We start from the raw sequence: 27,380 nt of genomic DNA, 5'->3' as shown, positions 1-27,380 counted from the left end.
TGCTTTCAAGAATACCTTTTCGTTCATTCTTTTTCATTTTGGCCTGTCCTGCTGGAATGCGGGAAACTTATTACTGTTCTGGCTCCAATGACAAACTACCCACATTACAATTTATAAGTCCACATAGGAGATGGACAACTGCACTAATTTGCAATATTAGTCTAGAGGAGCTACGCTGAAATGGTAGTCGATCTCTTTACTTTTTGAAACACTCCTTCCCCCACCTTTGTTTTGTCTTGATGTCATCACAATAGTTGTGTGCAAGAATTTGTGCTCATGAAATTTTCCCACTGTCAGTAGGTATGTCAGTATGCGCTACTATGTGCACATTGGTCAGCTGTTAGAAGGAAGATGCTAGCATTCGGTCTCTATAGCAAAACCAGACCAAATGTTTGTGGTGCGAGGTGGGGGTTATGCACCTACATGTTTCTTCCTATTGAACATCCCTGCATAGACATGCTACAATACACAAATGATGACTCATTTGTAACACATTTCTTTGTATTGTACTTTATTATCAATCTACGGAGAAAACCATTTTTCTTATATGTCTTACCTATATGCATATACTATTTATACATGTATATATTTATGTGCAATGCTGCAGTCTTGCTTCATGTCTTCTTCCTGTATTCAAAGAGAGAGAGAGAGAGAGAGAGAGAGAAGAGGGAAGACGAGGATATCATTAAACAAAACAAACCATTCTGCATTTATACAAAAAGCACAATTTAAATGCTGCACCTAGTAATGGGACAATTGTTTGCATCAGCCGTACGTCAATGGATACAGCGCACCGTTGTGAACTGCTTGTCCCTCACAGTGATATGCTTTTATTGAAAATGTTTGTGTAAAATGAAGAAGCGTCATGCAAAGGCTGGCATGCGAAATCATGCTGTGTGTAAAAGTACAGTCGAATCCCCCTACAACAAACGCTGCTACAACAAAATTTCTGCCACAACGAAGATTTTCCGATTCCCCGTCAGCTGCCCATAGAAAGTAATACAAAAAAAGTCTCCTCATAATGAAGGCGTTTTATTCGTTATTTCTGCTTCAACAAACTTTTCGAGAACGAAACTAGGACTTCATTGAAACTGGAACTGCCGAGTAGTCAAATTGGAAGGCCCTTCCAAAACTGTGACGATCGTATGTCCGCTTGAACGAGGTTTTCGCAAACAAAATCAAATTCAAAGTACCGATTTATTCCACTGCGAGACTGCACGGGATCACCACAATCACTGCCATTTTTTGTGGTGCGTGGCTGGTCGAAATGGCTACGCTAACGAAGAAGAGTAAATTTCTCTCGAGAAGGCACATATGATTGCCGAGGCAGAAAGCAGAAGGAAAAAAAATTCACAGTTTCGCCCCAAAGGCGAAGCATCCATTGCGATAGCAGATAGAGTAGTTTTATCGGCTGTATAAGCTTCTGTATAATTACCTAGCCCAGTGTCACGCGCGCACAGGTAAACATGAACACATCTCTCTCGATGACCGCGGAAACTCTGTGTCAACACGCTGGAGCGAGAAGGCGCGGAGCAATAGCAGCGAGTGAATTGACCTCCGTGCAGTCTGTCGCTTCAACGCAAACTAAACGTTGAAAGCACAGCGCACACTACTCTACCGGCACTAGTTGCACTTTGCCCACATTGCAGATCGCTTTGAAGATGAGGCCTGCACGGGCGTGCCCTTTGTGCACATCGCAGATTGCTTTCAAGATACGGCGGCCGCGCTGCAGCCACTGTTAACATGATGCCGTCTCGTCGTCTGGGGAAAATCACAACCCGCTAGATACACTGACTCCGGCGACTGCTTTGAAAGTAATGGATCCTTTTGACCTCATCTTAAAAGTTATCAGAGCCCACAACAATGACATTGTGATGGCTCTTTTAATGGACTGTGAGACTCGCGTAACGCCTTTGCTTGCCGTGGAGTGTAAGAAATCCAGGCTGACCGACTTCTGGAAATAAAACTTCCTTTGTCATAAATATGCAATGAAATTGTGATAATTCAAACCGCTTCATTGCAACGGTGCATGTGCCGCAAAATGAGTGTTTCTCGATCGGACGGGCACCCGCGTTGGGTTAGGTGTTGGCCGCAATGTACGAAAAATGCTGTAACAGTGGCGCGAAATGCATTCTCTCGTGAAGTTGACACTTTATTGACTACCTTCGGTAGGTCTCAACCTTTGCCCCCATGCCATACCGAAGATTTCCCGGATGATGGTTCCGGTTTCGTTCGCAGATTTGCCGTTTGGCGTACGTAATAGTACATACTAATCTCACGTCAACGAAGTTCTGCCACAATGAAATTTTTTGCGTGTCCCATGAATTTCGTTATAGCGGAACTCGATTGTAGTCTGAATTAGAGCACTGCACGGGCCGATTCTTGCGGCCTGGGCCCGGCCCGGGCCCGTTTTTACATTGGGTGGCCCGCCCGAGCCCGATCAAAACTTTTATGGCGAGACCCGGGCCCTGCCCGGGCCCGGAAATAATCTACGTTACCCGCCCGGCCCGGCCCGCCACCCCTTTACCTTAAGCCCGAGCCCGGCCCGAGCCCGGCTCGAAACCGGCCCGAGACCGAAAAATACATGTTTTTCAGAGTTGAGAAGCCCGAGAATAACTCGCAGAAAGCCCCAGCCCGGCCCGGGCCCGCGTCAAAAAACCCGAGCCCGGCCCGGGCCCGGGTCAAAAAGCACACGCCGTGCCCAAGCCCGGCCCGAGCCCGTGAAAAAACTGCTCTACCCGGCCCGGCCCGGCCCACGGGCCGGGCCGTGCCCGGGCTTTCGGGTAAGCCCGAGCCCGTGCAGTGCTCTAGTCTGAATACACCGGCACAATGGGGCATCGGTGCGGGTTGCAGCAGCGTCCAACAAAGCAAGAGCTGGCACAGCAACAGCCATAGCATTTCATTTGCTTCACTACGCGGTGCCCTCACAACATCAGTAGATTTCGCTGGCGGAATGAATAGACACCAGGGAAAAGCAGCTGAATTTGCTCACTCCATTTTACAGCGGTTAGTACACGTTTTCATCTCCATCGCCTCTTGCAGCACATTCAATTTCTGACCCGCTGCTCAATAGGGGCCTAACTGAAAACGGTTTGCTACATCCCTTATGGCAGCTATTCCGACTTGCACAAAGTCATAGGCTTCACATAACGATGACAACAACCACGATTTGAACGCTGACGTTGACTGCCAATTCAACAAGCACGCTCCTCAACTTCACTGGTTTTTGAGTCCACAGGATCACACGTCTGGTCAGTTGTGACCGCCAAGGTGAGGTGCTCAATTCTTACTGTTTTGGGCTCACATTTTGAAGTAATGCTAGAATTGATCATAACTAATTATGCTATAATTAATTACTCGCAATGTTAGAGCATTTAAGATTTCATTCCAAGATTATTGCACACAGACCAGCTCACTATAGCATAGAAGTCAAAAACAAAATTTGCTGTCAGTGGTCTTTTAACCATGAAAGTTGAAATGAGAAAGGTAGGCTGGACTTACTTTTTTTTTAATGGTGGCGGACGGCCAAGTCTTGTAGCATCCAGGGAGCCAGACTCAACTGAGTCAACCAAGGAACCTATACTGACTTCAGCAGAAAGTGGTGGAGAGTCGCTAACAATCACTATCTCTTCATCAGCATCCAGGTGCCTGAAAAATGAGAGGAAGACAAGCTTGAAAATATTGTTGCCTGAGTGGTTGATGTTGAGCTAAATATAGGCAAAATACGAAGCTTTCTGCCAATGAAGAACAGCAGCACACTACTTCTATAGAGTAGGACTGGGCATTGACTGAAATGCCTTATATTCCTGTGTAAAGGCTGCACCTGTGTAAGGGTCGCACCCCTAAATGTGAGCTTAAATATCCCAGAAAAAAATTATTCATGTACCCCCTTTCTTGCACGCATGCATCTCATCAGCTGAATCTGTGCGGTGATATCTCTGGGTAGCACTCAAAAATGCGTATAGGTAGTCTCTTTGGTTGCAGTTGTAGTTGATAATCCTCTGGCAGAAAGCTCGTCAACTTGACTATTGGCATTCTCAAGAAATTAACTTCCCGGTGTCCCACAGTTTGAGATGTTACACTTTCCGAACACGCCGTCTTTCGAAGACAACCATGCACCATTGTGTGTTCACACAGTGCACTAAAGGCTTCATATGTTATCGCTCTGGCACTGCTTGAAAAGTATGCTGGTGTTCGAGTGCAACATTCCGTTTACATTTCAAATTAGAACATCAGGAATTTTTCATCGCACATCCTTACATGCGGTGCCATGTTTAAGCTCGCTGAGGGCAGTTTCACCTTTGAACATTGTGTTATCGTCATGGTGTATCAATAACTTCTTTGGTTGTTTCCACACTCGTTGAATAAGCACTGGCAAAATTAGTACACCAGAGCCCTGCAGCTTGTCCTGCAGCACTGCGCATATGCATATGTGCAATGTTTATACGCCCCATTACTCATGAGCTCCGCGCTTCTTATGTACTGTACATATTTGTGCAGTGAGTTTTCTCTCCCCTGCCAGCGGTAACATACGTGGCCGCTATCATTTTACATGAGAACTCCCACAGCTTTTTCATCGTGCAATGATATGTGCAGTGCGACTTCCAAGCATGCGTTTGAGGACGGCTTCATCTAGTCATGCATGTTAGCAGTTTACTAGATCCTAACTGCTCAGGCTCCGCAGTTAGGTGTAGCGATGATGAACAGGGTGTGAAATGAAGCTAAAGTAAAGGCTTCCCAAGGTAGTCGCACATGGCGGCAAGGATGTTGGCTTTTCAAGCAGATACAAATTCATTTAACTTTTGCTCACATATGGGCCACACCCACGAAATTCGAGCACAAATTCATGAAAAAAAAAAGTGTGGCTGTTATATGAGAATATACAGCATGTATCAAGTTATTTGCCAGGCTTTAATACCTACTTAAATTGATCACAGGTGACAGATAATTTCAACCACTGATTTCTTCATACTGAAACTGTTTCTCAGATACACAATGCTATCCAGTAGATCGCCCATGAAAAGGGCTTTTCAAATCAGTTTCAGTTTTGTTTGCAGGAAAGCTGTCTTGAGGGGGTTTCATGGGCATGTAGAAAAGTGAGGGTGGCTATATATGCTGCTGCTCTGCCCGTAAAAAAAGTAGTGTTGTGCAAATATGCGAATTTTCGAATAGTAGTTTCGAATATTACGCTATTCGATATTCGCTTCAAGAGCAGTTGTAATATTCATGCTTCTCGAAGTGTTGACAAACTCACAGTCGCGAGTTTGTTTATTGTCTAATAATCCGCAAGGCACAATTTTTAAAATCAATAATAGGCTCACATGTTCGGCAAAACTGTATAAATATATTAAGGAGGGAGCTTTTAAATACAGTCGCTGATCGATTTTCCGGACTACGCAGGGACCGATAAATAACCTAAAAAATTGAACAGTCCGAAAACCTCGTTCATCCCAAAAAATTAAATTTATTGGGCTTAGAGTGTCATAAAAAAATCTCTAATAATGCCCTGCCTCATGCTACGCTTGGAGGCGATCAGATTTGCTTGGATTTGCACAAGATTGACGTCGTCTCCGTATACAGTCAACAAGAGCGTCACTGCGTTGGCGATCTCCGCATAGAAGAAACGAGCCCCGTTACTTCCCGCCACTTGGCTCTCTCGAAGGCACAGGAGGTGTCACCGATCACACAAATGCGAAGCCGCACAAACACACACAAAGATGCAATGTTCAAGAAAAATGATCTCACATGAAGTGATTATGATGATAGTGCTGACCGAAAAAAGAAACAAAAAAGAGAGAGTGCCGTCCCCTGGAGTGTTTTATCAGCTAAGGAAGAGCAGGCATGGCCTCTGTGATGGGAGAATGACGCGCTCTCTCAATTGATATTGTGCATCTCCCAATCTTGGAGGCTACAGAGTGGGCCACCGGAAGCCAAACCTGGCCAAGCCAGCGAAGAATCCAACATGGCATCCTCCAAGACCAGGTAGTGGCTCGGAACGAGTGATTTAGTCCGGAAAATGGAACTTCGAGGCCTAAATTCGTCCGAAAAATCGGTCGCGAAAATGCATTAACTCTATGGGAACCCTGATGGTGCATTTATGAAGTCCGGAATAACCAACAAGACTGAATTTTCAGATTCCAAAGAATCTGTCGGCGACTGTATGTTAATTGTGGTCATTCCATCGTCTTAGTTTAGCTACGAGCAACAAGCTCCAGATACGCCGGTATACGCTGGCACCATCTTTGCCAATCTTGCCGCCCTGGTTGCCAGCACCGCCACATCCAAACACTTAAGTTAAAGAAGTTTCGGATACAGATAAATACCTATAAAAATTTCTCATAACCTTCATAATTGAAATAAAGGTTTCTGAGCAACTTTGCGGCAAAGATTTTTGAACAGCAACTATTCAATATTCGATTTAAAAATATTCAGCCAAAATAACCATTCGCTTCGAAGTCAAATCCACTATTCGCACAACCCTACAAAAAGAAATGGTGTGACGAAGGCACATACGTTGACACTTTGAACAAGTCACTCCTAGTAGAGGCACTGAGTGCCACAACACACACACACACCCTGCTGAGGAAGCAGTCGAGCCCTTGCGATGGTGTGCAAGTGGCTGTTGTTGCTGCTGCTGCTGCTGCTGCTGCGCAAGCCACTTGGACGCATCATCATCCTTCAAGGGCACACCTTCCAGGTTCTGCAAAGCGCGATGAAGCTCATCCATGGGCACCTCCTCTGCCTCTGCCATGTTCTCGTCCCCATCTTCCAGGCTCGGAAAGTGGATCTCACTCACTGGCTCCTCCTTCACCCTGGCAAGGCAAAGATCACAAGAACATCAACAGGGCCCACCGCAGTCGTGGCTAATCTGTAATCACAAGCCAACGTATAGAGGCCACCTGAGTCCCAAAAACATTCTTCTTTTGCAGCTTAGGCAAGCAGCCTGAAATTGAGTGGCACAACTAATGGGGGGGGGGTCTGCATGTTTTACGAATGCAGTGAATTGGTCCAACTTCCAGGCTGCAAGGCTGCACCAGACGAAAACTAACATATTGCTCTGCTACCAGTTTCCAAGCTCTTGATTAAGGTGCTACATCTGCCAAACTGCTTATCAGCACTGACATTATGAGCCCACGATGGTAATATATCTACTAACCTTACAGATGTGCACAGAAAGAAGAAAAAGAGAAACAGCATGTGGAAACACAGATCCCCTTACACACTCGAATGGAGTGACATGTTTTAACATCCCAAAGATACACAGAAGCCATGAGAAAAGCCTTAGTGGTGGGCTGCATCAGTTTTGAAATTTTGATTACCTAGCAATCTTAATGTGCAACCAAGTGTAGTCCAGTAAAACCTCGTTAATTCGGCCCTCGTTAATTCGCACTCATCCTCTAGTCCTGGCTGACGTATGCATTATTTAATGCAATCGAATTCTCATTATTTCAGATGTATTTGGAGCTCAGTGAGCGTGGAACACCACAAATGTGTGATGTAAAAAAGCAAAAACAGCGCTAGCATCCAACCAAAATGAAGTGGCGGAGTCCGCATCACCATAGTCATCAGCAGAAACCGGACGTGAATGACAGCAATGCTGGATTGGTTTGTTTCTATCTGTGCCTTTAAAGCTTTTATTCTTGCATTACCGCCGCACATAACACTGCGTCAGCTGCATACCTTCAGAACCGCATGGTCACCATCCATGATCGTGTCAATAGCGACCGTGGTATCATTCGCAGCGGTTGCGGCAAACAGTAGTTACATTTTTACTCGGTTCACACCTCGGCCGTGTGCCTTCAAAGGTGCATAGTCGCCATCCATGATAGCGTCAATAGCGATCACGGTTTCGTCTGTATTTATTGCAGCAAATGGTACTTTCATTTTGACTTGGTGCGCGCGTCGGCTGCGTGCCTTATAACCACAAGGTCGCCATCCATGACTGCATCCATAGCGGCCGTGGTTTCGTCCGCAGCGGTTGTGGCAAACATAGTTTCCTTTTGACTGAGTGCATAGCTGTCAAGGATGAAGAGCACCAGCTACACTGCGATGAACGGACGATCTGATGGCAACCAGCTCACTGGCGAAAAAATAATTGGAATGTGCGCGCGGTATGGAAAAGCGTGTTTCAGATGAAGACGCACGCCGCAGCCATGCTGCGAAGGAAGTCGCGAGGCCTTCGCTGCTGTGAGTGCTAATCAGTCACGAGATGATGAGAAATGCAGCTTCCGCACTGCTTCCGTGCAAAATAGAAACAGGATTTGCTGATTCATTCAGTAAATAAAAGCATAAATATCAATAAAATTTCAACATTCTTTTTCAGTGCTGCGAAATCCGAATTAACCCCTTAACCGTTTCGGACAAGCACAGCTCGTATTTGCCGAGCTGTCCCAAAACCGTTTTGGACGAGTGTAGCTCGTCCTCTCGAGGTAATACAGTAAAACCTCGTTAATTCGGATTTCACTGGCCCAAAAAATAATGTCCGAATTAATCCAATGTCGGATTATCGAGGGTATCCAGAAAACAATAAACAAATGCTAACTACATCAACATGCTCTTATTTACTGAATGAATCAGCAAAGTCTGTTTCTATTTTGCACAAACACAATGCGGAACCTGCAATTCTCGTCATCTCGTGACCTGATTAGCGCTCGCAGCGGCGAAGGCCTCGCGACTTCCTTCACAGTGCGGCCGGGGCGCATGTCTTCATCTGAGACATGTTTTTCACTAATGCGCGAAGATCCCGATTATTTTTTGTCAATGTCGCCGGGTCGCCACCCATCGCGATGTCGACGGTGCTCTTCATTCTCGACAGTTTCGCACTGAGTAAAAACGAAACTATTGTTTGCCGCAACCGCGGCCGCTGTCAATGCGATCATGCTCGGCGACCTTGCGGTTCTGAAGGCGCGCGGCCGACGCACGCACCGAGTCAAAACGAAACTACTTTTTGCCCCAACCGCTGTGGATGAAACCACGAAACCGCAGTCGCTATCAACGCGATCATGGATGGTGACTACGCAGTTTTGAAGGTACGTGGCCAACGTGCGCACCGAGTCAAAAAGAAACTACTTTTTGCCGCAACAGCTGCAGACGAAACCGCAACCGCTATCGATGCTATCATGGATGGTGACTACGCAGTCATGAAGGCATGCGGCCAACGCAGTGCTATGCGCGCTGGCAAACGCAAGAATAAAAGCTTTAATGGCTCAAATAGGCACGAAGCGTTCTGGCGTTACTGTCATTCCCGTACGATTTCCACTGATGGCTATGGCGATGCGAACTCCGTCGCTTCGTTTCGGTGGACGCTAACGCTGTTATGGCTCATTTGCGTCGCACATTTGCCATGTTCTACACTCGCCGAGCTCCAAGAGTTGTCCGAGCTAACTGATGTGTGGCCAAATACGTCCGAATTAACAATAATTTTGTTGCATTGAATAATGCATACGCCTGCCAGGACCAAAGGACGTGTCTGAATTAACCGATTTTCTGAATTAACGAGGGTCGAATTAACGAGGTTTTACTGTATCTCCTTTTGAGCGTTTTGAACGAGACACGCTCGTTTGCGGGCTATTTAGTGTGACGCTTCGCAGATCGCAGCACTGGGGCAGGTAATTTCTATTTTTTTCAAACGCCGTTTCAAATTTCTTTGGGGGGAAACTCGTGTTTAAAATATGGTGTCCGTTGGAGGCGACGCATATGTTTCTGGTCTATCATCGCGGCTGGAAAAGAAGAATTTCGCCGCATTCCAGCCATTTGGATGATAGTTATTCAGAAACTGAAGTTTACTTCGTTTCTGGAAGCAAACAATAGCGATGACTTCGAAATTAGCAGCTCATCAGATAAAGAAGACTGCTGAGAAGACACTATTGCGAGTGCGCGTCATTGGCGGTGCGTCGATATGAAGGACATTCCCACGAAGGCTCTACAGCTTCCGTTTTTGGGCTTCCCTGGTAAGGCGTTCAATATAACATTGCCTGATGACGATAAAACTTTCCGAAAAGCACTCTTGCTCTGTTTTTAATTGTTGATTACCAGAAGGTAGCTGGCCTCCTTTATCATGAGCAATAATAAACTTTAATATGATAATTTGACTTGGTGTGTGCTTGAATTTTTTTTTATGCCGATAACTTGCTTTTTAGAAGGAAAATATTCAATATCAAGTTTTTAAAAAATGCAGTTTTAAAGAAGTTAAAAAAAAAACACTTTGTGCACAGAAATTGTCAAAATAATAAAACGGTTAAGGGGTTAATGAGGTCTCACTGTACAACTGACTTCCGTTAATTCAACGTTGACGGGACAAGCGAAACTGGTCGAATTAATCAAGAGGCAGGAAAAAACGTGGAAACACACTGCTGATTCATTTGGCAGTATTTGCCCGATTCAATTCTAACACATGCCCAAATCGAAGCGCACCCACTTTATGGGTTCAAAGTAGAAAACTGATGTAAAAATGACATTAAAGCTCATAAACAAAGTAGAAATAGAAAGTACACCTGATTTTCTAGGAAGAAAAATGTAGCATCCTCCGATTCTGGCAATAAGAAAAAGACGAAAAACAGCAACTTTACCTTCACAGTAAGAAAATTAATTTACTTAATGTCCATCGTCATCACTCTCAGACAACACTTCACCACAACATGTCGTCTTCCGCACAGTCCATGTTTGATATTCTGCATTAATGAAACGACTCTGCAACAATCGCAAACGGGACAGTGGCCCTCACTTGGAACTAATCACTTCGCTAGTTCGTCGTGCAATGCACTCAATTCCCCTGAACGACCCCTTTACCAGGGTTGGCGCTAGGATTAACATGTAAAATAACTTATACTTTAATTGTGCTTTCATAATCAGACTTACAGCGGCGTGCCATCATTGTCATGCTATGCGAGAACTTGTTAATTCTGTTGCCATCCATGGTCGTCATCTTGTAATGGCAATGGTGAATACACCGGCTAGGCTGGCTCTGACGGTACACTATTCTGAATGGCACAAATGTGGTTTTGGTTTCGCAATGGATTGCCCCACACAGGCAATTCTCGGCCACATATTCTTTGAGGAAAAAAAAGTATCGGGTAAATACTGTAATAATTAATTGTGAGCAAAATTTTTCCTGGGGCAAGCTAAAGATACATGTTTTCGACGAGACATGACGTGTGTATGACACATTCACTGTATCCTAAGCACCGCCAAGAAAGATGCTGCCGCTATTGGAGTCACCAGTGGTGTTTTCATTAAGGTCAGGTGCGTGGTGCTGACCAGTTAAGTTTGAATTATTCAATGGATGAAATAACTGGTTTGGGCCTGTAGAAATCTAAGGGCACCAGCCGGACCTTCAGTCAGGATAGAATTAAATGAAAAATTGAATTAACTGGAGTCAAATTAACACATACAGTACTGTGTTCTTTCACTCTGCCCCCATTGGAAAGCAGCTGCCACAGCTTGGAATTGAACCTGGGACCTCACGTTCAGCAACATGCATCTGAAGGCTACGTTTTGAATAAAAAAAAGAAGAAAAAACATGAGAAAAGATGTGTGACAACAACTAGTACTACTACTACTACTACTACTAATAATAATGATAATTATAATAATAACAATAATAATAATAAAAAACATAGGATCCGACTCGACTGTAATTGACATCTACGCAATGCGAAGCATTGCACAAATCGTTGTGATTGAGACACGTGTCGAGCTGGCGGTGCTTCGGCAGCCCGAAGCACATTTTGTTGTTTTCTTATTGGGTAGTGTTTTAAGATGGCGACGGAAAACCAACATGAAATCAAGCTGGTGGGCGACGCCGGATACCACAAGTGAAATGTGACACTCGCATCGCGCCGCCTGCAGCAGAGAACGGCGGTGTGTTTGGATTATCACCTGCTAAAAGCTTGCAGTACGCTTTTAGTAAGTGATAATCCCCCACGAGCTGTAAAACAGATAGGTAAGGATGCTTATCGCACTAGCTTTGGCGGGTGTGGGGCCAGCCGGGAAGAGATTTGCTGGTACCCCGGTATAAGAAACTCAAGTGCACACCAGCGTTTTCACATGAGACAGGCGGTTGAGTATTGCATGGAAGCTGATGTGGCGGGCAACTACTGTTCTCAATCGCGCGCACCTTGCGCCTTTTCCTGTCTACCTGGGGTCTAGTAGCCAGAAAACCTATACGATCGCAGTCTACAGCAGGGAATGCCTGCACGTTTCGGTTATCGCCTATTAAAAGCGTGCAGTACGCTTCCAACGGCAATACACGCTATGAAACCAGATAGGCTCGGATGCTTATCGCAATAGGGTTGGCAGCGATGGCTGTGAATGCAGCGTGCGACGACCCCGGAGAAGATTAGCTGGCACCGGAATAAGAAACTCAGTGCGCGCCGCAATTTTGACGCGAGAGGGGCAGGCGAGTATTGCGGTGAAGGTGCCACAGCAGGCGGCTATATACTGTTCTCGATCGCGCGCACCTAGCACATTTTCTTGTTTACATGGGATCCAGCGGCTGGAAAACATAACATAGGATCGCAATCTGGCGATGCACTGAACGTTGGTGCCAAAAAATTGTGTTTTTGGGCAACATATGAAGCGGTAAAAAATAACTGTAAGTCTATCGGATCATTTTTTGTGTTCTGGGAAATGGCACTGGGAAATCGTATGTAACGGGATTGTATCAACGAAGTTCTACTGTATCTACACAAGCACACGCAAGATCTAAAATTTACATTCACTAAAATTTTGAATGCATTACAGCGGGAACTGACTTGATATTTTTGGTGTCATCAGATGAACAGCTTTGTGGTAGCTTGACTTTATGGTAGGTTTGGTGCAACTTGCGACAGGTCTTCAACATGTGCCGATTGTAGCCAACAATACGTTCGTCGAAGAACTGCACCAATGACTGGAGTCCTTCCAAGCCTGACTCGTGCAAGGCATGGTCCATAGCATCCTGTGGTATTGCACAAAGATAGACATCACAAGTTAAGGTACAGTAAAAACTGCCCAAGCTTCAGTTGTGGAAACATCCTCAGTGGATAATGGGTTTAGTATTCGGTAACAAAAGATAATAGGTTCCGTGATGATGTGTGCAATCACTGCATCAGTTAAAGTTTAAGAACCAGTGCAATTTAAAATCCTTTATCGCACTTTTCCAGCACAGATATCAGAAGGGGTGTTTTCCTTTTCGCAGCCATTTCACTAAAATCAAAAGGCCTGAACACGAATACTCTGAAATTGTTGATAATGAGCACAATAACTATGCACCAAGGCATAGTTCTTTCAGCCCATTTAAAGGATCCAACAAAGTACATGTCTATAGAAGAAACAGCTTGGCATTTTAATACCTGTACTCTGAAAATGAGCAAATTCTAGCAGTGTTTGAATATTAAAATTTTGTTTTTCATTTGAAAATGCACTGACCTGGCTGTTCAAATGGATGACCTACACTTTCGTGTACACAGATTTTCAAGCAAGTAACATTGTGTTGCCCCTGCTCTAAAACACTTTGGCTGACTAAGTACCAATCGTGGATCAACAAGTTTCCAGAACAGAATAGTGGCCTCACCAGTTGTCAAATCAGGTGGAAGTGCATACACTAATGGGATTCATTTTAACAAGTGACTAGTCTATGCATCTGCAACAATTCAGTGCGTTTTTCTGTTCTGCCCATGCATATTGTTCTGCCTAGTAATGCTGCATGCTACCACATTAAGTATTTTAAAGATGAAACATTCAGCGCAAACACCCAAGACAAACCACAAAGAAGAGACGAGGCGAGCACTGGCCCTTCGCAGTGCCAGTGCTTGTCTCGTCTCTTCTTTGTGATTTGTCTTAGGTGTTTGGGCTGAATGTTTCACCTTTACAATACTATGTAACAACTAGCCTCAACCGAATTGGACATCTGGCCTCTGTCAGAGTAAAAGATACATGGATAGTGGGTACAACGAACGTGTACACTAAAGGCAGCCAGAGCCCTAGTTCACTTCCTGCTGTCTACGGGACCATGAGATAGGCTGTGATAACGATGTGTGCTGCCTCAATTTTGAGCACAAACTTTTGTTTCGATACTCATCTTTCTCACTTTCTATCTCTTTAAATCCCTTTTCCCATTTCCCCAACCTAGGGTAGCAAACCAGACATTTGTTTGGCTAACATCCCTGCCTTTCCTTTGTTTATCTCTTCCACATGTCTATTATTCCCCTTCCCTAGTACAGGGTAGCAAATTGGACCCTCTCTTCTAGTGAAACCTATTTCTTTCCCTTTCTCTCTCTTTCTCAATAAACATAAAAAACAGCCACTGAAACCGTTGAGTTCCTTCACAGAAATAAAAAGCCAGCATTTTTCAATGGAGAAAGTTACCTTCGTTTGGGATAAGCTCAGCGACCTTTCACCCTGCATGTGAGTATGTCCACTACTACGTCCACACAGTCTAACAATAAAAGCCATCAATGTGTAGGCATGAGATGAGATGACTGTATTTTGTTAATGGGGACATGAAACTTGTTACTATGTTTGGCAAAAGCTTTAAAATTTTCAGAAAGAAGCTGACCACACACTCGACCAAATCTGTTTCTGATCACTTTTCAGCTTCATTGTAGAGAGAGAATGAATGGCTTTTTGTTGTCGCGTTTTTTAACTGCCACACAAAAGCTGGCACATTCAAGCGAGGTTTTCAACAAGATTGTAGAAAAAAAGGAACACAGGGTTCCATTTACACTGCCGTTTGTTTGCTGCACAGGACACCACTGTTTTTACAGAATAGCTGGTACAGCCTACGAATTTTAATTAATATCACGAAAGCACCGACCACACGGCATGTCATTGCCTGATAACAGCGAGAAGTGGCAAGATTGACGATCTTACGCACAAGCACACGAAGCAGTCTCCAGTGCAAGCACCATCTGCTACGCTGTTGACTTCTGGAGTGCACATGCCCTGCCTTTGTTATCCACAAGGCCCCATTGTGCACCACCACAAATAAGGTAGCCATGCCAAGCAGCAACAAGTATTTGAAATTATTGCTTAACCTTGTGTTATGACAATACTTCACACATGCCGATAAATTTCCTTACTAATTTTAATCGTATTTCTCTCGCGCATGTGCAAACTCCAGTAATTGGAAAGATAAATGGAAAGCACATTGCAGACCACGCATTGTAGTCGTATACATGTTCTCGCAATGGTTCTTTGTGAACAGGACTGTGCACATAGCACTGGATAGGTGTGCTTCCGTCTGAAAGGAACAGTGTAGCAGACAGCGCTTGCACTGCAAGGTGCTTTATACGATTGTACATACTACGGCTGACTTCAGTTAATTCGACCCTGATGGGACCAACAAAATAAATCAAATTATCTGACGGGTCGAATTAAACAAGATGTAGAAAAAATACCAAAACACACCGCTGATTCATTTGGCAGAATTTGCCCGAATCTAACACACCCCCGAATCTAACACACCCCACAGCACCCACTTTCTATGTGCCCAAAGTGGAAAAGTAACGTAGAAATAACATTAAATATCCTAAACAAAGTAGAAATCTAACACGCAGTCAAGCCAGAAAAATGCCCAACAAGAACACCCATCTTTTTGGCAAGTGTTGCACAATGGCAACCAGTTTACTAAAGTCAGCTTTGCAGCAGTACACTGCTGTTATACGGTAATGCATACGAATGCCGCAAAGGTTGTTTCTGTTTCTTGAGTGCACAGTGCAGGCAATTTTTGGCCCGCTTTTCTTGAAAAAAAAAAAAAAGAAGGCACACATTGCAAATGGATAAATACCGTAATCAGACATTGTGAGCTACGATTGTTGCTTGAAAATCTTCCTAGAGCAGACTGGCCGAGTTCAAGTTATCCAGCCAAGGTCAATTTTATGATCGAAATAATGAAAGTTTAGGCCCATAGTAGTTCTGCAGATACGCACAAGATAGAACAAGTTTCATGCTTGGATGGGCGCCAGCTGGGACCTTTAGTCAGGATCAAATTAACTGAAAATTTGAATTAACCAGAGTCGGGGAATTAACGGAAGTTTACTGTGCCCCCGATCTCGCAGCTTCTTGCCGTTATGAGGCGCTGACATTCTGTGCAGTCAATGCTAGCACAATGTTATTAAAGATTTCGGAGACTGTATAACATTGTTCATTGTAAAATGAAAACCTGTGACACATGTATTGCCCTTTGAAAGGACTACAGGTACAGTTGCTGGCAGAAGCAGTGTTGATGTGCTGTAAAGACATGCAGTGCATTTTGCAGTGGATATTTTGCTTCTTGTGTAGCATTTTATGAGCGATCGGTGAAATCTGATTAATGAAATCCGATCAAGCAACAATGAGGACGAATTACAACATATGATTGAGGACCTTAACCGAGAAAGTGTAAGAGTGGGGTTGTAGATTAATATGCAGAAGACAAAGATAATATTCAATAGCCTAGCAAGGGAACAAAAATTGAGGATCGCCAGTCAGCCTATAGAGTCTGTAAAGGAGTACGTTTATCTAGGTCAATTAGTCACAGTCACATGATCAGGTGACAATTGTCACCTGATCATGACAAGGAAATTTTCAGAAGAATAAAATTGGGTTGGAGTGCATATGGCAGGCATTGCCAAATCCTGACTGGGGGCTTACCACTGTCGTTGAAAAGAAAGGTGTACAATCATTGCATTGTGCCAGTGCTAACATATGGGGCAGAAACTTGGAGGTTAACAAAGAAGCTCGAGAACAAGTTAAGGACTGCACAAAGAGCGATGGAACAAAAATGTTAGGCATAAAGCTAAGAGACGGGAAGAGAGCGGTGTGGATCAGAGGGCAAACAGAGATAGGCGATATTTTAATTGACATTAAGAGGAAAAAATGGAGCTGGGCAGGCCATGTAGTGCATAGGGTGGACAACTGATGGACCATTAGAGTTACAGAATGGGTGCCAAGAGAAGGGAAGCGCAGTTGAGGACGGCAGAAAACTAGGTGGGGTGATGAAATGAGAAAATTTGCAGGTGGAAATTGAAATCGGCTAGCGCAAGACAAGGGTAACTGGAGATCACAGGGGGAGGCCTTCGTCCTGCAGTGGACATAAATATCGGCTGATGATGATAACTACTTTTAGGTGAATGCCAACCATTACTTGAAAGGACCTGGGTAGAGGTTTAGACATTTTAGAGAAAGCTGAAATACAGATATCATGGAGGGAGGGGGGGGGGATTAAAGAGGGGAAAAAGTACAGGAAAGAACAATTGTAGCGAGTAGTTCATTCTTACCATAAAGCCAGTCTGACCAGTAAGTGCCTCTCGGTCAACGACTGTACGTAGCTGCCAACAGATTCGACTATAAATGTCACTGCAGACATCTGTCAGAACCTCCAGTACAGAGTTCCAAGTGGCTGGGAAAAATTAGAAAAAGAAACATGTATTTTCAATTTGCTGTATTTCTATTTTTCTTCTGTGGCACTTTATCCCATATTCCTTTACTTTGCAGCAGCAAGTAAAGGGGAACTGTCAAAGTTTCTCTCTTCACTGGCACATGATAGTCAACGTTTTTGTGATAGGTAGTAACCCCCTTAAGTGGGGTTATTTCACCTGTTGTTAAATATAATAAACTGTCTCATAACAAAGAAAATACAATTGAGTCCAATTACTGCTGCCCTTTCTCGTCCTTAAACAATATATATATATATATATATATATATATATATATATATATATATATATATATATAGTAAAATATAACTTTAACAAACATTTAAACAAACTATTCCATTGTACAAACTTTCTTAAATCCCCCACCAAAGCGCCATTGCACCCAATGCAAACGCCGTTCAGTTTAACGAAACTACGTGCAGTGCGCATTTCAGTTCTACGAACATATTCTGTGGCATCATCCTATGTCTCCCAGGTCATACTGATCACTTCAAGTACAACCCACACTTTTCTAGCATATTTTTACGTTGAGAACCGCGATTCATAATCGCGATACGGATAATGCGCCCTATTTTAGCTTTGAACTGGATAGGCCATGGTTCCTTGGATTGGCTACCTAGATAAGCTCGTAGCCAGCCTAATCCATAACCACAGCTACAGCTTTAGCCCTACAACCACAAAGAAAAGACATTCGTGTGCTGGTTAATCATGAGCGCCAAACGAAAGCGCCTATCTCTAGACAAAAAACGGGATGTTTTGCGTATGCTGGACTCCAGGCAGTGCCAAATCGATGTTGCGAAGGCATTTGGGATCCCTGCGTCATCCTTGTCTACGATTAAGAGCCAGTGCCAAACAATCGCGGCCGCATCGGAAAGTGCGCAGCTTGGCACACTTTCCACTTCCAAATGAGCACAGTGACAAATAAATGGGCTGAAATATCATTTGAGCATCTGGTGTTTTTTTTTAGCTCATGATAACAAACTGCAACATACTTATTTCAGTTGAGTGAACTTTCACTTTAACAAACATTTTCCTGAGGTCCCTTGAAGTTCATTCAAGAGAAGTTTCAATATATATATATATATATATATATATATATATTAGATACAGTGGAATCCCGTTAATACGATCTTCACGGAACTGTAAAATGGTCCGCATCATCCGAAAATCTTATTATCCAACCAAATCGTATTATCGGGAAAAGAAAAAGAAACGTATTATCCCGAAAAACATATTATGCAGAATCATATCAATGAGATTCCACTGTATATACACATCAGCATGCGCAGAAATTTACACCACACAAGGTGAGACTGTGCAATGACAATTGACTGCAATTTAGTGACAGGAGATGCGAGGAGAACCTGGAGAGCTGACACTTAATAGCCATATTCATTTATTTGCCATTTACAAAGACAGCTAATTTTTTTAGCATGACATTGTAGAAATGTAGTCTCAAGTTCTACAAAATCTCATTAGGTGACAATGGAAACTCGGCAGTATAAACTTGTAAACATAGGCATACTAACTAAGTGATAAAGCATGGTGTCGCGCGCACAAGCAAACATGAACGCATCTCACTCGATGACCGTGGAAACTTGCTGTCAATATGCTGGAGTGAGTAAGCGCAGCAGCAGCAGCGAGAGAATTGACCTTCGTGCCGTCGCTTGCATCAACGCGAACTAAGCCACGAAAACACAGCGCAAGACCGACTCTGTCCCCGCTGCAGATCGCTTTCAAAATACAGAGGCCAAGCGGGTGCGTGCGGCGTAGAATGCCCCTCCTCCTCCCTCCGGAGCGCTGCGCGCAACTGGAAGACAGCACGCTTCCTTCCCACTTCGCTCCCTTGCATGCGTGAAATTGAGCCGCGATCGCCCGCTCACCCTCGCATGCTTGTACTCACACATACAGCATAGAGCGCACGGCGACAATTTTATCACCCTTGGACTTTATACGGAACCTCACGGCGACGGAAACGGCAAAAATGCACCTGGGGTGTCCATATAATTGCTATCGCAATAATAAATAAGAAATATATCTGTCTGTGATCTCACAAAGAGAGAGAAAAAAAATGTAAACTTTGCACTATACACAGCGGCGTCAGCTGCACTTGGCCTCTGAGATGGCAGCGGTATGCTGCGTAGCTTAATATACCTCGACCGCAATGGGGTGCCGCAACATTCAACTTTTTGCCGAGGCTTTGCCCTTCTGGTTTCTACGCTGTGTAGCATTTCAGTGTGCTAACGGAGATGAAAAGAGAGAGAAATCCGGGTATCGGTGCGATAACTCCACTTTTGGTTGAAGGGTTTACAAAACTTTTGCAGCACGAGATTTGTGAGGTAACGTCTTTTAATAGTGAGGCCATTTTATGATTAGATAGAAGCGCGCGCAAGGGAGAAAAGTGGGGATGAAGCGCGCCGTCTTCCCTCGCGCGCAAGGCACCGGGGGGAGGGGTCGTTCTACTAAGGGAGAGAGGGAAGGAAAGAAAGAAGACACTCCTACAACGGAAGCACTGCATACACTAAATCAAGCAAATGGTATGAGCTTACTGTCAAACCCAGCTTGTGCACAGATGGCAGTGACTGCTCTGCGAAGAATAACACGGGTTGCATGATCCCCCAGCTGAGGTGGTGGTTTCCAAGAGGATTTTCTGCACAAAGAGAACAGCAGGCAAGGCACATGAGAGAACACACCCAAAGAAGGCAACATTTCATTTGGGCACAAATCACATTTGGCCACTCAACCAGAGCAGTGGATGTGAGGGATTGCATTAAACCATGGCAACGTGACTTATGTGGTGGCATGGAATGTGGTCATAGAAGCAGGTAAATGGCTGATGTAGTAACCATCATATGCCACTGAGACTATGGAGAGAATCACTGCTAGTACGAGGACCACCAACTCTGCACTGTCATTGATTCCTTGCTACTCAGACAAATAAGAAAAACAAGGGCTTGCTAAGTGAATCCTGCAAAAAAAGACATCCGAAAATTGGAGCAAGAATTCTGTGTGGGGATTGAGGTATTACATTAGCAGAGGGCATCAATATTGTCTTTTTGTTATGTTTGGGATAAAAACAAAATACTACCCATAGGTGAATGGGAAAAATACCCAACTGTAGCACGAAGCTACAAAGGAAACCATTATGGGTTTCTCAGAAAGAAAGCTTTGCAGTTGGAAAAAAATTTGTCCTGGTCCAGGATTTGAACCCGGGACCAACACCTTACAGGGGCAGTTGCTCTTAACATCTGAGCTAACCAGGAGGCTAGCAGAATGCAGAGCGAGGGCAAATTAATTGACAACTTGAAGCAACAGGATACTGAATACAGCAAATCAGTTCTGGAGTGTGACTCAAGTTGGACAGAATGTTGATCATGTGACTCCCCCGATCGCTCTGGGTTAGCTGAGCATTCGGTTGGGGCAGGCTTTCTCTGGCTCCAATCTCAAAAGGTTCAGCATCGCTAGAAAGTGTTTTAGGCCACGGTAGGAACCAGTCGAATCTACCACTAGTAAATGTGAAGATAAAGTTGACAGGCACAGGTGCTCTATTATAGTTGGCTTAACGCGGACATCAAATAGTGGCGGCCAGATATAACTTGGGAGTGATGATCAGAGCGGCCACTATATTGTGGCATCACTGCTCCCATGGGAGACCAATATTTTGGTTTTAGTTCAGACAACACGTCTCAATAAAACAAAATGAGCAACAAAAATTGGCACAGAACGTTGCAAAAAGATGTATGTTGCGACGCTTTACGGTAAAATTGGTACTAGGGACAGATGCTTAGCACGCGACCGCAGATCACCGTACACAAGTCAGATGTTACTCAGTGCACCATACGTATTGCTTAAAATCCCAGTCTTCATATTATATAGGCATTCATACTTTATTCAATGCATTTACAATCTAAGAAAAGTTCAGGCTTACAAGCGGCACTGCCGTCGCAGCAACGAGTAGAAAGAGGACTGTGACGTCCCTCATTGCATGGCGGTGTACATGAGCGCTTTTGTATGCATGTGGGTTTGCGATTGAGTACCCTGAGTTCTATGGTCTCCCTGTAAGATACAAAATGCTATTGACTCATTGTGCCAGCACATGAAAAGCACTACTAGCATATCCTACCCCTCAGCTTAGCTAAAGAGAGCTTGGCATGATTTTTATATGACAATAGCCGTTGCACAGAAAACCACGAAAAACATGTTAGTATTATTGAGTAGAAAGCACAAACCACCTGAACATCGGCTTGATAAACAAACAATTAATCCCTTATAGCAGGGCCGCACTTGTCTGCTTCCCACCAATGCCGGCGTGCAATCACTATCTTCAACGTTTCCAGCATAGGACTTTATAAACACGATCCATACTGCAGATATAAAAATTCTGATCAGAAATGTTCCACAGAAGAAGAAGAACAACTTTATTGAAACAAAAATCTTACTGGTGTCTATGGGTGGAGCCCCTATTCCAGGGCCCCACTGGCTTCCGCGGCTCGCCGGGCCTGGTCGAGGGCCCGGCGAGCCGCGATGTGATGTGCTGGAGTGTCGGGGTGTCTTCACACCAGGGACATTCGTCTTTGTGTCTGTCAGGGTATATCTTGTGTAGCCTGTGCAAGTGAGGAAAGGTGTTCGTCTGCAGTTGGCGCCAGTCCCTTGCCTGCACCCTGTTGAGCTTGGGATGGGGAGGAGCCTTTGTTTGTCGGCCGAGTCTTTGCAGCTCCAGTATTTCTCGGAGCGTGCCGGGTGTGGGGGGCTCCATTCCACAAGACTTTCCACGTTACCATTGCAGGATTGGACATTCAGTAGTAAGCTTTCCATCGCATTAAAGAAAAATAGGTGTCATAAAAATTGGTTTTGGATCTCTTATTGTAGTGTGTGCCAAAAACCTAGCTAGTAAGTGCCTCTAAGAGGGACAGGGGGCACGGTTGGTCACAGGTGCGTCAAACCTCTCGGGGACTATGTAAGAGAAGGAGGACACCCTGCTGTGACCAATAGCTTCCTCTTAAGTGGAAATAAGTATTGCTACTTATGTACAGTTGATTAAAGGGCAACTCCGGCGTTTTTTTAACCCTGTTAGGATATCGTCAACTTCAAGTGGCACTGACAGTCCTGTCACCGGTAGGGTGGTCAATTTGCTTAGGAACTCGCCAATAATTTTAAATTACCAATAAACTAAGTACCGAAATTGAAACAGGTAGCTTCTTCGTATGATGTCTACGATGAGTCAATTGCGTCAGATCCTACAGTACCGCAATGTAAACACGCAGAACGCGTGGCAATAAAACCAAAAAAGCGAAGCTGACGATGTCTTCTGATGACACGGAGAGCTTTTCCAGCTCTTTCGAACTAGTCAGCGGCGATTTTGGTGACGATTTCAGCGACGATATGAGCTCTGAAGGATCGCCATTTGCTTTTGACCCAATGCCGCGTGAGACAGCTGATGTGCCCGAAGCTCAACGCATTGTGCTGCGGCAAGCCGAAGAGAAGCACCGGTTATAACGCCTGTCAAAATGATGATTGTCGGCCATAGTCACGTCCAGCTTCACCATTTCTGGGTGAAGTGGCGGTGTAGGCTGTGACGTCACAAACACAGGGTGGCCAGTAAAAAAGTGATACTTTCATGGGCATTAGTTGCGAACATGCAACCAATCTTTAAAATTCATTTCTAGAAAAACTAGATGACTCGCAGATGACTTGCAGTGATCTAGTTTGGCAGAGATAATGAGAGTGCAAAAGAGAACACATATTCAAAATTATATAGAGATCAGCAGACATAAAAAAAATTGCCAGAGTTGCACTTTAAGCATGGTAAAATGTATGCCCAGCTTGCACCTGCCACCCCCCCCCCCTCCCTCTGCAATCTTGCCACACACGAGGCACACACCATCTACATTACTGGCACACAACGCAGGCCTGATGTCACTACGACTGTTTCATTCTCATCCTAATTCTGCCACTGCCAGCCACTTAGAACGAATGAAAATGAAGCAATGACATACGGGGACTTGCACCAGTTACACTGCTTGCCTTAATGCCCAAAGCATTGCTTGTTCAAAGCCTGCATCAGCACATCCATGCTCAGTCACACAAGGCACTGGACACACACAGTTGTACTTCACAGAATTTTGACTAGCGTGCCTCGAGATAAGCCACAGTGCAATAGAGCCACAAATGTGCAGCATGCATTGCCAAAGTTGCGCCCTCTGCTTGCCAAAAGTAGATTCAAAAAGTGAAAGAAATCAATGACGCAGACTATGGACCAAGCATGATGTGACTTGGCAGCAACCAATCAAGCCTTGAGTAAGGGCACCACAGAAAGCTGCTCCTTTTACAGTGTAATGCTGTTGAGCCATGTTACACTGTCTGTGCACTGAATCAGTGGTTCCATTCATCACATGAATCTACCTTAAAGGGGTCCTGTAACACCTCGCATGAAAGTTGTAGAATGTGTTTGGCATTGAGCAAATCTTTCAACAAACGGATTTTAGAAGGTTTTAAAAAACAAAGCGCCTTGCATGTATATCATGTCCAGAATGTCAGCAGCGAAAGTGTAATACTTACTTCTCCGACTTCATTTCGAGGTGACTGCTGTTGCCTGGGCTGGTAAGACCTGGGATACAAGGTCCTTCTGGTATAGGCGGCAAGTACTCAGCTTCCAGCGGCTTCTGAGTTTTGCAGGAAAAAAGAAAAGCATGAAAACACTCGCAGCACATGGTCACAATGTTTCAGCCAGAGCACATGCAAACAATGTGTAACTTTTTTTTTTTTTTCATTCTTCGTTAAAGGGGCTAGAACTTCCACCCAAAGTGAACAGCCCCCCCCCCCCCCCCCCTTTTTTTTTTTTCAATTTAATACATCGCACAGAAATTAAAGTACCCGTTGTCATCCGTCTGCTTGCACGATCGCGCTCCGCGTACTATGCATAACTATGAGGAAGTAACAATGCTTCAGAAGTACAGGGAAGAAAAAAGAAATAGAAGAGAACACACAATGTCTCTGTCCTGCTGCTGAAGGTTCGTGATGCATGACTGAACTTTCTTCGCATGTTGGATCAATGCGATTGTGTGCAATGTTATTGGGTCAATGACACCGTACTCTTGGGCACTCCGCTCGCTCCTGAAAGAAATAAAACAGTGAGACAAATCAGGGGACGAAAGTTATAAGGTGGGGTCAACGCAAGCAAAGCTATCAGAATACACATGCAAACTCGTACAACACGTACTGGAAATGGAGGCTGCGAGCTCCCGGCTGATATAGTGCGGCTCCCTGAATTGGCACTGGACGGGGTTTGGTTATCTGCTCCCGTTCAATGGCAGCAATTCCAGATTCCGTTTCTGTGATCAGAGGTGGTAGCTCACCCCACCGTTTGTGCTGCGCATCGGCCGCCATAGCGAGGAGCGAACTATCAAACGTGAAGCGTAAGAACAGCAAATAGTTGTGCGCAAGATACAAGCATCATCAGATGCCGCGTTGGGTGCCTTCAGAACGCAATAAGTTCGATCAGCACAACGAAAAGACCGCGTTCGTAGAGTTTGAGATGTTTGAGTTTTACCAGTTTCACAACTCCGCCACTTCCACCACACACCAGTGTTAGCAGCTGTAGCACAGAACACCCATAGCTGTAGTGCCTGTAGTCAAATATCAAATATCATCCAAATAACAGGGTGTTTAATCAGCACTAGTTTAATTTATATTTCTAGTCACATAGTTTTTCATCAACGTAGTAATCTGTGCTTTTGTTTGGTGTCCAGATCCACGTACCAGCGATGGCTCCCTCCGAGTAGTAAAAACAAATCTCCGAGGCTATGCTTTCGCTGACTGTATTTGCCGAAAGTTTTCCGAAAGTATGGTGTACTCGTTTGGGGGCGAAAACGTGACTATTTTTGCGATGAGTACCCCCCTGGGATGCTGGAGCACTCCGGTCTACTGCAACACCAGCTGTCGCTGCAGCCTGAAGTCATTGCTAGCAAGCAGAAAAATAATTATGCAACACAGGGCCTCCGGGATCAGCAGTTAGGGTTGTCGCGGAGGTCATGCATGTCCGTGAGCTCGCTGATTCCTTGCTGCGGCGTCTCCGGCCGCGTTCGCACATTTTGTATGTGCACGGCAAGCGCTGGGTATGTAAAAATATTTTTCCTTTTTTTCATTGAAACCGGGCGATCGCTGTTCTGTCTGATGCAACATAAAAGGAATCCCGTGCAACCCACCAGGCACGGTGCAGGTGCTGATTCCGGCCTTTCTCATCCTCGTGTGTCTCAAAATAATTTGATTGCAACAACATATGAGTGTTTACCAACCGGAACGAGCAGACGAGTGTTTGTCTTCTGCAACCGAAACGCTGAGCAGACAATCAGGAACACTGCATGATCGGTGGTTGGAAAAGTGTAAACTGAACGGTTTGTATGATTTTTTTGCAGATTATAATAACTTCAATTAAGTTTTGAGAGCGTTTTAATTTATAAATGCGCAATGTTTTGGAGAACATATTTATGTTTCGCGCGCTAGGCACACAGGTCGATCGCAGCGCCCATCTGGTGGCGTCACCGCAGAAGCGTCCCCGGTTCTCCTATTGTTTTGCTATTGACCCTTTTCGCGGAGCAGTTTGCTCTAGAGGAACGAGATGGCGCTTTCGGCGGCGCGCCATACGTTGCCTCAGCGAATGCGCACGAATACGAAACCATTACTGCGTCTACCCTCCTACTGTGCGATCAGCTGTCGAAAATGCAACTGGGTGTGCGCTAATGCACTGTGCACAATTCATACTGCAAAATGTGTAACGATAAAGGGAAGACGTGTGCGGTAGTTCGCTGCAAAAATAGTGATTCACATATTAGAGTGTTTTAGCTGAGCGCTTGCTGTCCGCTCCGCTCAGACCGGCATATGCTAGCAAATGCCACAATCGCTTAGCGGGAACGCTAATGCGCTTGCGCACAAGGCTCATACCGTCAGCGGAACGAAGACCGCATCCCTCGCTCCGCTACAAAGCCGATTGAGCGGAGCGTGACAGCGTGTCTACTTAGCCTCTTCGTCATTTTGCAGCCGAGTTGATAGCGCATCGCTCGCGTCTCGGCAAGACGCGCTTATCAAATGAGAAATCTACGCAGTTGCCTGCAGTATCTCAGAGCGTGAAATCTGAGCGGAGCGGAGCTCTGCTAAAACTGTCTATTAATGAATGGAATCAACCTGTGTCGCAGCTGCTGCATAAGGACTGCCTGTGTTAGTGCCCTTCGCGATGCACGGCTTTCCTCAAGGATAAAGAAATATAACTCATCCACCTGCGCTGTGTAGCTAACCTCCAAAGAAAAGACTTCAATTCCGGAACGTCGGCACTTGGGAGTGAGTACCGCTCGTTACAAAATGAAGTAGTGCCACTTACTGGCATTGTAAGTTTCCCGCACGTTATCTACATTCTACGCACATCCACCCTTACTCGCACGAAAACTTACGCCCACCCTATCGCCAACGTGTGAGTGAATAGGCGCACACTTGAATCAATGTGCCGGAGCATGAGTGGCGGCGACTACACCGACAAGACACGAATGCTGCAAGCTGAATGTTTCGTGACGGTTCACAGAGTAAGCGAGGGACTAGCGATAATACATCTTTGCTACGGGCTACCACAAAGTACAGAACATTTAAATTCCAAGCTTTGTGCGCAGCAAGAACAAATTTATCGCAGCAGAGCATACGCGCGAGTGATTACGCTAAAAATAAACAATCAGATAGTGGCCGCACCGAGGAACTTTACTGAGTCAGAAATATGACAAGCCGCTGGTTCAAAATGTTTGCCAAATAAAGAACGCAGAGCACACTGATCCCGATTTAATTCATAAGTGGAAAGTTTGGACAGCTTGGAATACATTTCTAGCCCCGCTTTTAGTACAAGCACCGTATACGTTGCTCACACCGTTTGGACAAGGCGTAATGAGCTCTGAAAGCACTTACATGTCCTCTGAAGCTGTGGCCAAAGCTTCGTGTCGTGCACGC

General features: G+C 44.8%; 1 protein-coding gene across 1 annotated transcript; it reads right to left on the bottom strand.

Annotated features, from left to right (window-relative positions):
- Positions 1-494: 494 nt before the first annotated feature.
- Positions 495-24,992, bottom strand: LOC119449615 (STAGA complex 65 subunit gamma-like). Its single transcript, XM_037712827.2, has 9 exons — positions 24,616-24,992; positions 24,383-24,509; positions 23,955-24,058; positions 19,946-20,046; positions 17,238-17,359; positions 12,753-12,937; positions 6,576-6,812; positions 3,502-3,648; positions 495-627 (listed from the first exon to the last, which is right to left on the bottom strand). Exons 1-9 carry the CDS (start codon positions 24,780-24,782, stop codon positions 615-617), a joined length of 1,203 nt encoding a protein of 400 aa, XP_037568755.1. The 5' UTR covers positions 24,783-24,992; the 3' UTR covers positions 495-614.
- Positions 24,993-27,380: the final 2,388 nt, after the last annotated feature.

This window comes from Dermacentor silvarum, chromosome 4, assembly GCF_013339745.2.
Source record: "Dermacentor silvarum isolate Dsil-2018 chromosome 4, BIME_Dsil_1.4, whole genome shotgun sequence".
In the NCBI taxonomy this organism is placed as follows: domain Eukaryota; kingdom Metazoa; phylum Arthropoda; class Arachnida; order Ixodida; family Ixodidae; genus Dermacentor; species Dermacentor silvarum.
This window is presented reverse-complemented; position numbering and strand designations above follow the sequence as displayed.